This window comes from Leishmania panamensis, assembly GCF_000755165.1.
Source record: "Leishmania panamensis strain MHOM/PA/94/PSC-1 chromosome 2 sequence".
In the NCBI taxonomy this organism is placed as follows: domain Eukaryota; phylum Euglenozoa; class Kinetoplastea; order Trypanosomatida; family Trypanosomatidae; genus Leishmania; species Leishmania panamensis.
The window spans coordinates 52,354-64,296 of record NC_025865.1 but is presented as its reverse complement, the minus strand read 5'-3'; the positions used below and the strand labels follow the sequence as shown (position 1 = coordinate 64,296).

General features: G+C 62.7%; 2 protein-coding genes across 2 annotated transcripts, besides 1 other annotated feature; both read left to right on the top strand.

Annotated features, from left to right (window-relative positions):
- The first annotated feature begins 674 nt into the window (after positions 1 to 674).
- Positions 675 to 832: a repeat region.
- Positions 833 to 2,581: 1,749 nt separating this feature from the next.
- On the top strand, positions 2,582 to 8,452 carry LPMP_020130 (hypothetical protein; the record flags this gene model as incomplete). Its single annotated transcript, XM_010699856.1, has 1 exon — positions 2,582 to 8,452. The coding sequence occupies one exon, from the start codon at positions 2,582 to 2,584 to the stop codon at positions 8,450 to 8,452; it is 5,871 nt and encodes a 1,956-aa protein (XP_010698158.1).
- A 2,934-nt stretch (positions 8,453 to 11,386) lies between these two features.
- On the top strand, positions 11,387 to 11,943 carry LPMP_020120 (phosphoglycan beta 1,3 galactosyltransferase; the record flags this gene model as incomplete). Its single annotated transcript, XM_010699855.1, has 1 exon — positions 11,387 to 11,943. A coding segment is annotated over one exon (557 nt), but the record flags the coding sequence as incomplete, so codon positions are not given.

Genomic DNA, 11,943 nt, shown 5'->3' with positions numbered 1-11,943 from the left:
TTTCTCGAAACTCTCTTTTTTTTTTTTGCCTTATTTTGTCCCCGTGGTGTTGTGCTCGCATGGAGGTGTGGTGGTCCCGCGTCCTGTGCGTTGCGGCCTGCCGTACTTAACGTGTTTCACTTTATCGGGCTCTGTCTTGTATCCATGCAGCCCGCAACCCCCCCTCCCACCCTCCCTCACTCCCTCCCTCACTTACTTACTTCGACGGAGATGTTGGTAGGGGTGCTGGATGGTGGTGGTGGTGGTGGTGGTAGTCGTGCTTTCCAGAGGGACGCGGTGCAACAAGAATGAGGCGAAACGAGTCGCAAGAGAAGACGAATAAACAAATAGAAGGCGACGGCGACGACGACGGTGGCGCAGCTGGGCGCTCTTAACGTGGTGTTGGTACTCCTTTTCTTTGTTTGCTCGTGTGCTACTGGAACTCCTGAGCTGTGGAGGGAGGGATGGATGGCCGGCCGGCCACCTTTGTCGTGCGTGGTGCCACGGCTCTCGTGCCCGTGTTGGTGGTGCTGGGGAGGCCAAGCAGGATGCCGGTCGTCTTCTCGGGTGTACGTCTGGGCGGGCTGCGTGGTCCTGGCGGACAGCACCGAGCTGACACTATCCCGGAGAGGCGCGCGCAGGCATGACGACATTTATTCCAGTTCACTCTGCGCCGTGCCGGGTAATCTCTGCGCTATATGCATCCGCCTATTACTGCTGTGCCTGCACTGTGCTGCGGTGATGTTGGGCACAATCTTGGGGGCCTGGCCTGCGCTGTATGCAGTAGCGTGTACGTACTGGGGGGGGGAACTGAGCGTCGCCCAACGGTGTTGGGTTCAGCCCTGCCCCTTGACTCGTTATTCAGTCTGGGCGGTGGTGGTAGAGGTGGTGTGTGTGTGTGTGTGCACCTGTGCAGTTGTCCTCGCGTGATAGGATGTGGGCCTGCTGGTGGCGATGTCCAACCCCACAACACGTTCGTTTTCTTTTATTGCTTCTTTCTCATTGATATTTTTGCCATTTGTGTGCAGAGTGGCCACTTATTTGCTGCGAGACGTTGTTGTGGTGGCGGCTGCCCACCCTGCGCCGGGCTCTCTCTCTCTCTCATTTCATTTCATTTCATTTCATTTCTTCTCTCGCTTCGCATTTTCGCTCAAACGTCCACCTGCGCATAGGTGGGCCTTTGTTTGCCGATAAACATCGCGCTATTCTCTCTGCGCGCGGTACACGCGTTTACACATTTACTTCTGCACAGGCTTGCGTACTGTCTTTCACGTTGTTTACCGTTTCCTCGCCTCTCATCCTCCCCGCACCCCCTCTTCCTCCCCCCTTCCTTCTCTGGCAGGCGCTCTGTTGGCTTGCGCCGATAATCGTTTGCTCGGATCTTGGCATTGCTCGGCAACGTTGGGCCATGCACCACCACCCATTCATTCCTTTTTTCTTTCTTTCGGTTACTCTGTACGAGTGAGCTCATATGCATACCTGTACGCATACTCGTATCTGTGTGTAGTATGTGCACGTGTGTGTGTGTGGGGGGGGGTGTGTTTGGTGGTAGTGATGTAGACACTGATACATCTGATGCTGCGCAGCCATGCGTGATGAAGAGCACGATGACGTAAGCAGCGGAGCGGAAGGAAACGTACACAAGTGAACGACAGAGCGTACATGGAGGTGAGAAAAATAGCTAAGAGAGTGGGCTCCAGCTCTTTCGCTTCTCTTAGGCGTGTTCTTCTCACCTTGTGTCCAGCACCGCGCGGATGGTTAACATGCTACCGCGGTTGGGCATTTATCATTCATCAGTACCACTCCTCTGATGGTGTTTTGCGGGCACGTGTGCCCGCATGCCTGTTCCTATGCGACATACCCAAACGTCCTACATACTGTATGACGAGGAGGATGTTCAGATAATGTAGGATTGAGCGAGCGCCTGCTGCTACCACTCTTGCCTGTGGTGTACAAACCCCCCTGGATGCCTGCATCTTCCCTTTCTCTCTCTTTCATCTCTCTCCACTTCGCCTCCGTTTCCTTTTCGGCACACGTAGTGTACTCCCTGACTGTCTTCGTCTACATCGTCGTCGCCCTGACCCACTTGCGTGCACCGGGTGTGAATTCCCTGCGACTTTTTCTTTCCTCTTGCCAACTCTTTTCCCCTTCCCCCCCCCTTCGTGCTCGCCACTCCGTGACTTGGCACCAGGGGCTTTCCTCAGGCAGCTGGAGTGGAGGAGGTGACACAAAACTTCAGCCAGCGCACGCGCGTAAACGTTTGAACTGCGCGGTGGCGGTGGTGGTGTTGGCAACGAGGACTGTCGCGGATTCGCTTTTTGCCTTCGTTTTCGTCGCTGCGCACGAAATTTTGATTGCATCCCCCGGTGGCTGTGCTCTGGTTGTCGTGCCGCTGCCTTCCCTTTTGCTCTGCCGCCTCTTTACTCTCTTGAGTGAAGCGCGCAATCTTGCCGGGCACTGACACGCCTTGTACCGCACCACTATCCCCCCCGCCCCGAGGCACATCCCCCCTCCGACAGCAGAATTTGTGCGCAGCTCAGCCGCCCCGCGTAGAAGTGGACCCGAGCGACACAAAAATAAGAATTAGCAGAGCCGCCCAGCAATGACGATGGAGGAAGCCGCGCAGGAGGTGCGACGCATCCTCTGTCAGAATGATGTGGGGGAGGCGCTGCACTACCTTTCCACTGTAGCGCGAAGCATCGAGGCCAACCAGCACGATCTTCGCGCGGTTATCGGCAACTCCTATCGAGATCTCCTCGGTGCCTGTGATGGTGTCGTGGGGATGGAGCGGGACTGTGCAGACATCCTGACCATCGAGGAGGCGATGGAGCGGCTTAGTGCGGCGCGCGATGTAGACGGCTGCAGCCGTGCCGGGGCGGCGGACTCCCAGCCGCTTCTACCGCCCTCGTGGTTTGCCACACGCCTTCGCCGACAGAGGCGTGTGGTCACGGCAGCACCCACTTCCATCGCCACCGCTGGCAACAACAACAACAATACTTCGAGCGATACACCGTCGCACCGGCTTGTGATGAAAGGGTATGCCACCACCAGCCGGAGCAGCAGGAGGAGGAGTGAAGGGAATCGTGGCGCTAACGCCAGTTCGGCGACGAACGGGGACTGTGGCAGGAATGTGCCGAATAGGAGAGAACTCGACTCGGCGTTGGGGCTGCCCATAGTGGAGTTGCCTCTGCCGCCCGTGGGGCCAACTTACGTGAAGTCGAAGGGCGCACACCAAAGCGCTGCAGTAGACGGAGAGACGGGCTCAGTTGCTTTCATTGGCCAGCGAATGTATGTGAGCGATGAATTGCAGACATTGCACCTTGATTACATGGCGCTGGAGTCTGCAACGGCCTCGATGGGGCGAGGTACAGCTGCGGTTGATGCCGAGCTGTCGAGTCTCCTTGCTAACTCTACCACGCTTGCTGCGTCCGTGTTGCTTCCAGCGCACCAACTCGATGAGCGACAGGACTACCACGACTCGAGTCATGCGCACCACTCGCCGCATGACGCCGCCGCATTGGCTGCTGAAAGCCGAAAGAAACACGAGGATCTTCTCTGCGCTTTGGAGCGTGATTTACCTCTGCTCCGTCTTGCGCGTCGTCTGCGCCGAGTGCAGGCGTTTCTTCTCCTCTATACAGACGACAACGGCAGCGTACAGTCTTCTATGTGTATCGGCGACGCCCCCACTGCATCATCCGTAGCGCTTGCCGACGTACGCGGTCAAAGCATGATGCGTTCCGCTAAGCAGCCTCCGTCGTGGGTCACTGGCTTTCAGCGACGAGTGACGGCCCTTGAGACGCGACTCGTGAAGCTGATGCTGCTGCGTCTGCGCCGTGCTGCTGACGATTACGCGTGGCTTGTAGAGCAGCGGAATCGGCTTGCAGAGCAGATGCTAAAGGTCGCAACTGAGTCTGATCCGAGGGACTCCTTTTCAGAGACGAGGACTGTGCGAGCTGCGGAAAAGCGCCATCTGATGTATGTGTGGGTGACGTTTGCTCAGTTTCACGGCGCTCTGCGGGCTCTTCGCGGCTCACCCACGCTTGTGAACGCCCTCGTGGCGTGTGCGCCAGGCGCTGCACTGCCGGGTAAATCGGGAGTGCGTCCGTCAGGGACACAAGACACGAGGCCTGCTGCATCGTCGACGGGGATCGCGTCACTTGAGGGTGCCGTGGATGCGCTGTACCAGCTGGCTTCACAGGATGTGCAGTCCATCGTTTCGGCGGTTGTGGGCACAGCGGCGGCGCCGGTCGCCTCCGCGGCAGTAGGTGAGGTGCTTCCTGGTGTTGCTGATCCGAGTCGGATGCTGCTGGCTTTTTTGGCTGTGTTGCTACTGCGTGAGAGCCAACTGAACGCGGTGCGGTGGACTGCTGTGGCGCCGTCGTTCATGTCGGACGCACTCCCGAGCGCCAGTGCACAGCCGCAGACCGCGACGTATTCTTCTTCGCAGCCGTCTTCCTTCCTCCCTGCTAACAGAGGAGGAGGAGGAGGCGGCGAGGGTACGGCCGCGGCCGTGGGCCGCAGATGGAGCTGCCCCAAATCGGAGGGTGATGTGACGCTGCTGCCACCCACCGCGACGTCCACCAAGACGCGCGTCTTTGCAACGGCCACCCACTTATCGGCGCTGGGGTTGGTGGCGGCTACAGCGGACCACCCCACGACTTCCACAACGACACCCGTGGCGGTGGGCAATGAGACGCCGAACACGGCGTGGGCCTTGCGGTGTTTCTCTGGCCTCTCGTTTCTACTTCGCGCCTTTGCCGACTACGTTGACTTGGTGCAGGCCGCCTCCGCAGAGGTGCCCCCAGCGGCAGCGGGGCTTCATGAGGAGACAGTCGTTCTATCCCTGCTGCAGCGCGCCTGTGTGGCGGACGAGGAGGCGTCAGGGGAGCCGCGCGAGGTCGCTGGCCATGTCGCCGGCGCTGTTGCCGGTGCACAGTCGCTCGACGAGTTGCTGCAGTGGCGCTTGCGCAATGCCTCCGGGAGCGCTGCCGCCAGCGGCGTGCCTGAGGACTCTCCAGGCACCCCCCTCGGCTCCTTCGCCGCGACGGACACTCTCCCGTCATCTCTTGTGGGCAGAAGCGACACACCGATGCGCGACTCGGATGGGATCGTGGCGGTAAACGTGGCTCTCGGTGTGGCACCATCCCCGGCAGGAGCAGTGACTCGGCGGCGTGCGTACGTTGAGCTACTCCGGGCGAGTGTGAACACGGTGGACGAGTTGCAAGTCAGTATCGCGCCATCGATGGCTGTCGGTGAGCGCTTGCTTTCCAGTCTTGCAGACGCCGCAGCAACGGAGGATACGTCCACCACCTCTGAGGCGGCAGATCTGGTGTCACTGCTGCGCCTTGTATGCCATCAGCTGCTTGCCCCCTGTGTGTCATCGCTGGTGGTCTTGCTTGCACGTGATCCAGTGGTACTAGCGGGGCACAGTGAGGGTCAGCGCAGACTGGATACCACGCCCGCGATGCATGAGGCGCGCGAGGCTTTGCGACAACCGCTGCAGGGCGGCCTACCGCACCGTTTACTGTCGGGAGCGCGGGGCCCCAGGATACCATCTGGTCTCTCCGGCCTTGGGCAAACGTGGGCCGCCGTCGACACGGCGCGGTGGTGGGAGCTGGTGGAACAGACGACCGTGCACGCGGCCCTGCAGCGGTGCGTGACCGTTGCCTTGGAGTCTGTGAGCTTCGTCGAGGTTTGTATTTCACAGGGCCTAATAACCTCAGCCCTGTGCATGCTACAGGGCAGTGTCGAGGGCAGTGACACTGAGCATGAGCACCATGTGAGCGGCGTCAGCGGAGACGGCAACACCTATCACGGCTTCACTGGCGCATCAGCGCTAGAGAACACATGGCCTGCGCTATTCTCCGTACTCCGCTTGCATGCGCTCTCGACTGTGGACTCGGCGAGTGACGCCGGTGTGTCGGGCTCACTTGACGGCGCTGCAAGAGCAAGTCGTGCGGAGACAGGGCAGAGAGGCGTTCCGAGCTTTACTGGGAGTACCACCTTGGCGCCGATACGCGGACACACTGGACGCCGTGGCGAGAGGGGCGGCCTCTCGTCTGCGATGGCGGGCATACGCTGGGCTCGTTTTCGGCCACGGGCAGCGACAGGGACCGCCGGCAGCGCGCACGGGACTCTCCGCGTGACATCAGGCGAAGGCATTTTTTCCGAAGAAGGGCTGGAGTGGGGTCGCGCAGCATGCCGGGCGGCGCGGCTACCTCTGTCAGGGATGTCTGACACAGTGGACGCGAAGGGGGTGGAGCAGCAGCCGGCGCTGGACGCCGCTGCAGCCAACGCTGGTCTGAGTGCCTCTCAGCAGGCACAACTCGCGGCGATATTGAGCGGCATGCGCGACATGCTATTTCCTGACTGGGAGGCGCGTTTTAGTGCTGAGCAGGAGTCAATGGGCGGCGCTCAACTTTGTGTTCCTCATATGAACGGCCACGCTGCCGAACTGCTGCATCGGTGTCTGCTAACCCTCGTGGAGGCGGTGCAGGCGCAGACTGCCGCGGTGCAGACATCGGCTGGTGATGGCAGTGCGGGATCACCACCGTCAACGCTATCGCCGCCACCGCCGCTGCACATGCGCATCGAGCGATGGTTGAAGGACGCTCTTCACCGTGTAGCGGCGCAGCTGCGCAATACTGGGACAGGCGCAACCCCCAACGAGACGAACGCGGCTGTGGTGCACAGCTACGAGCTGTCGCTGCTCGTACGGGTGTACTTGGCGGCGCTGCAGGCGCTGCGGAGGGCAGCTCCACCAAGCGAGGAGACACGGTTGCAGCAACTTTGCGCTGAGGCAGAGGATCTCTACGAGCGGACTCAGGCACCATGGCAAGCGATGATCATTCAGCTTTATCGCACGGCCCTCCAGCAGGCATACACGTCACTTCTGAGGCCGAGAGAGAGCGGAGGCAAGGAGTCAGCGAGCCCTGCAGTGGCTAGCCGTGCCGGCACGACGCTGCGTCGAATGACACACTTGTACTCGGCTGCATGGGTTCGCGCACCGATGGTGGGTGACGCCGCGCCGGGTGACAGCAGTGCCAGCGGGAGTCACGGGATCGCCTATCCTGCGCAGCCTACACCCGCCGTCATGATGCTAACCCAGACGGTGCTGCGCTACCTCCACCAGGCGCTGTACGGTGTGCCAACCGTATTTAGTGACTCTCCCGAGCTGTTCATGCCATCATCGAGAACTGAAGCTACGCATGATGCCAGTGCCGCCTCCAGGCAAGGCCAGAGTGACGCCGCCTCCGCAGCAGCCTCGGTGCGCTTTAGCGGCGCCAGGAGATGCGGCTTGCATATGTTGGTAATGGAGAAGGAGCGACGGCGAGTGCTGGAACGCCTTGCCGAGACATCAGCGGAGGTCTACGAATTCGAGCTCTGCCCCCTCGTTGATGTGATAGGTGAGAGCGGTGACCGGGCAGCTGCGGCCCTCGTCAGTGTGGTGTCAGTGGGGAACACTGCACCAGCCGCTGCTGCTGCCACGCAGAGCCAGGCAGATCACGTGCGCTTGCAATGGTATATGGATGTTCTTTTCACTTCGTCCGTGTGGTGTGTGGGGAGAGGGAGCGCAGGAAGCGGCAGTAGCAGCAGCGCTGGGCTCTTCGCCACCGAAGCGGACTCACCCGCCATGCCGCGTTTTACACCCGACGCCGGTAGAAGTGGCGTCCGCGCCGACGCCGCAGCGAGTTTTGTGGACGGGCCATTGCGACGCGTCGCGCGCCATCTCGAGAGCACGTGCGATCCGGTGCGATGGCGCAGCGGGGCTCCGCTCGTACTCTCTTCGTTTCATCGGTTTATCTCGGCAAGCGCGCACCTGTGGGTGGCGCACAGTGAGGAGTCGCACGAGGGAGGTGTGCGTGATACACGCAGCGGCGAGGCGCTTCACGCCCCCTCTGTGGCCGCTGCCGTGGCTTCAAAGCCGTTTGCCGCCACCGGCGCGACGGCTGCCGCGCCGTTCTCCGCTGAGCAGCTTCTCTTTCCACGGGAGCGAGTGAACCGCCTTGCACTGCTGCCGATCGCGGTGTCGCCGAATGCGGCGTTGGCTGCTGCCGCCGCCTCTGTGGGGTCCGGCGGCACGCCGTCCGCAGCGGCTGCCAGCGCTGCCGCCCTTGTCCCGCAGACGTACTTGCGTGTGCCTCAGACGGCGTCGGAGTTAAGTCCGTACCAGACATCGTCATCCACTGGCGTGCTGCCCACTGAGCCGTTTCGTTTTGGAGGTGCCTCGTCTGCAGCGGTGGCTGTGGCGGCGGCCGGCGGTGGCGTCGGCGTATCGTCACTTGTATACCCCACCAGTGGCGACCACGACGCCTCGCCGGGCTGGGCACTTGGCGGCCTGGGTGAATCAGACGTGATAGAGGTAGGCGGGGCCACCGCCCCCGCAGGCTCGACCTCGGCGGCGGCGTCCGCAGCCAGCGCACTGTGGGGCACCACCCAACGAGGGTGGGGACAACTGTGGGGCACGGGCTGAGCCTTCCCTGTGATGACGAAGGCGCCACGTGGGTGTCGCCCGCTATCCTTGTGTGGGAGTAACCACAGGCGTCACGTGTGTTGTGCATGCGGCAGGTGTGGGTGGTGGAGTGGCTCTCGCGGTGTGTGCCGCCTGACTCTCCAGGGGGCCTTTTCTCATTTTGTTTGTTTGACAGTGGCCGCAGAGGCGCAAGGCAGACGAGGGATAGAAGGGGCAGCCACTGCACCCCTGTAAGCGGAGGACAGCGGTGAGAGAGGGATGCGGGAGAGGACTGGGAAGGTGCGGGGGGGGAGGCAGCAGCGGTAAGGACAGCGGCAGCACTCCTTCTGCGACTCTCTCGGTGTACAGGGAGCACTCCCCGACGCAGTAAGCGACGCGCACGTGGAGGGGTGTTTGCAACTGCCGAAACCACACCTCCGACGCTCCTTTTTTGGGGAGTGCGACAGCAGCGCTCACGGCCGTCTCTCTCTCTCGCCACCTCTTTGGGCCTATTCTTCTCCCCTTTCCTGCGCAGTGTGACGCCCTCCTCCATTGCCAGTGTGTGTGTGTGTGTGTGTGTGTGTGTGTGTGTGTGTTCCACATTACACCGCAGTGTCGCTCATATGTTTCTTCTCTCTGTCTCTGCCACATCCTTCTGTCCCGCCAAGCGACGCCACTCTGCGTGGTTGTAGCGCGGCGTGCTGACATGTGGCGGGTGGGGGCACACATTTGTAATTCCCCGTGTAGTCCCCCCCTTCCCCATCTTCACTACTGACGGAGACCATAGGAGTGGGGAATGCGGGACGAGAGGGGGCACAGTTCACGTGCCCTAACCCTCCGTGCGAGCTTAGCGCGGCAGACGTGCTCGGCGCGCAGCCTGAGGAGAGAGGGGCGCGGTCCACCACCCCCCTGGTGGTCCTGCGGGGGCAAGCCCGCTGCTGGACGTGATGCCGCCTGGGGACCGGGTCGTCGACGTACGCCCGCTACAGCGGGGCAAGGGGTGAGCTGCGACCTTAGCGGACGGGCCACTGCCCGCGCCACTTCACGCAAGCCGCGCAGCGGCGCATGGATGTTGCGGCTGTGCGTGCGGCAGGCCTCCCGGGGTGATGCGACTCCCGCAGCTGCGCGGTCGGTTGCGCTCTCTCTGTGGTGGGGGAGGGTCGTGCTCAGCTCAGGGGGCGTTTCTTCGTGCGGTCGCCAGTGGCGAACGCGTGGCTCGCCGTGGCAGAGCGCACTGTGCGGCGCCGGCCGAGTGACGGACCCGAAAGCGTTGGTTTTTCAGGCGCCCATGCCCGAAGAGCCAAGGCCCCTCCCCGTGTTCGGCGCTGCTGGCGGGGTAGCCGGCCAGCTGAGAGCCATGCCAGCGGGGTGGTGCGTAAGCCGTGGAACGGTGCAGAGGGTGCCAGCAACCGTGGCCCGCCCTCTCCTACGCCGTGCGCCCCGCTACGGGTGTGGGGGCCAGTGTGTGGGCGGACAGCGTGCAGCCTGTGCCGACACGTGCCGAGCAGCGAGGCAGGCAGTGGCGTCGGCGGCTCAGGCGGTGAGCCCGTTTCCCCGTCACTCTCAGCGAGAAAGAAGCCAAGGCCGCGCTCGGCTGTACGTTTGCGGCGGTGATTTGCGACCGCAAGGCGAAGGTGGTCTGCCTTGGTGGGAATGCCGCGAGGGGGCTGTGTGCGGAATCAACTCGAAGCCCGACACGGTGGACCAGCTCGAGCGCCTCTTGGGACGGCCGTGGCTGAGGACCCGAGTCCTGCCGATTCCAACCCAGCGATGCTGGCGGTTTCTCCAAGGGGCAGCGCGGCTGCTTTCCAATGGGTGGCAGTCATTCGCAGCGTTGCGCACTGCTGCCCGCGAGTGCCCCGGGTGAGCTGGGCGAATGGCCTGCGTGGGTCCCGCCCAGTACACACCGCGGGGCGCATCACGCCGATGGCGTCGACCGGCGCGGCGTGCGAGCACTACACCGACGCGCCGTTGGGCCGATGGGGTGCCGCGTGCGTGAACCGGGCGGCCGAGCAAGCCGCCGCTACGGACACGCGTTGGGGACGGCACGGATGCAGCCGCGCACCGAGTGGTGGGCTGCTGCATTGGGGGCCTTTTCGTTTGTGTCTGCGGGGGCTGCGGTCCCCCTTCACTCGGATAGCACTTCTTCTTCCCGCTGCTTCCCGCCAGAGCTGCCCACCCAGTCAGTGCAGTTTGCATGTTGCTTCATGGATCGCCTATCGTGCGTGACCCACGGGCCTGCCTCATGAAATCTGGCGAAGGCTCTACAGACCGGCCGGGCTGTGGTCCCGTGAGCCCGGCGCGAAGGGGCACAGCTGGGCGACACGGGGGGCGTGAGACAGTGCGCGGGAGGGGCAGGGTGGCGCCGCACTCCCCCCCTTCGCTAGCCCCACCACAGGGTGTGTGCGTATCGCTGCTCATGCATAACAGCTGCTCTCTACTCCTGCTGGCCTGGGCTCGGTGTGAGCGTCACGCACGCACACACCGCCCAGGAGGCGGAGCGATCGAGCCGACAATGCAGAGTCGCTCACGGCCTCGAAGTCTCTCTCTCTCTCGCTCTCTCCCCTCCCCCTCTCTTGCAGGCCGACGAAGGAAAGCGAGTGCGCTTGCGCATTTCCCCCTTACCTGCGTTTCTTCTCCCTCTACTTGCAGTCCGCTACTGCGCTCTGTTCAGGCGGAGTACGCACGCTGGCGCTCACCTTCCTGCGGACTCTCGTGTGAACATCGCGGTGGCGTACTGGGGAGAGCGCCGCATCACTGTGGGCACCCCCTCTCTCTCGCTTCTCTTTCGTTTTTCCGTTTACTTACATCCCTGCCCCGCGCTCCGCTTACCGGCGACGCGGGCTCGCCTAGGCCGCCTATATCCCCGGCCGCGTCGGAGCTCGCGCCTCCTATACAGCGAGGCAGCCCTGCGCGCCCCTACCCCCGCGGGTTTGCCTCCCCTAAACGCCAAAGATGTGGATGAGCAGCGAGATGGGCACCCCCGGCGGATCACCAACGTCTGCGATGCCGTTCTCCGGGCCCCCTCTGTCTTGCGTGACCAGCTTGCCGCGGCGATGCACCGGCTTCTTTAGATACTCCGCGACTCCCAACTGTACAGCACCGCGATCACCGAAGCTCAAGCGCGGGGATGCCGGCGGGTCGCGTCCTCCTCCGCAACTTTGGCGCCTTGTTGAGCGCGTTAGGCTCGGCGCGGCGCGGCTTTGGGGGCGGCTCCTGGGCATGCGCGAGCGGCCTATGCACCTGCTCATGTGCGTTGCTCTGTGCGTCATTCTTGTGGTGGTGATCTGGTGGCTATCTATGTGGTGCAGGCGCCGTCACCCCCTGTCGGAGGAACAGCTGGCGCGCCTTCTGGGACCGCTCTCCAAGCCGTGGTCTGTGCTGGTGCAGCACGAAGGCGCCGTAGACCGCCTGAGCAAGGTGATACTGGTGGAGGAATGGCTTGCGCGGTGTTCTAGCAGAGGCACCCCGTTGACTGAGTGCAATGAGCCGCTGCTGCTCTCGCCGCACAT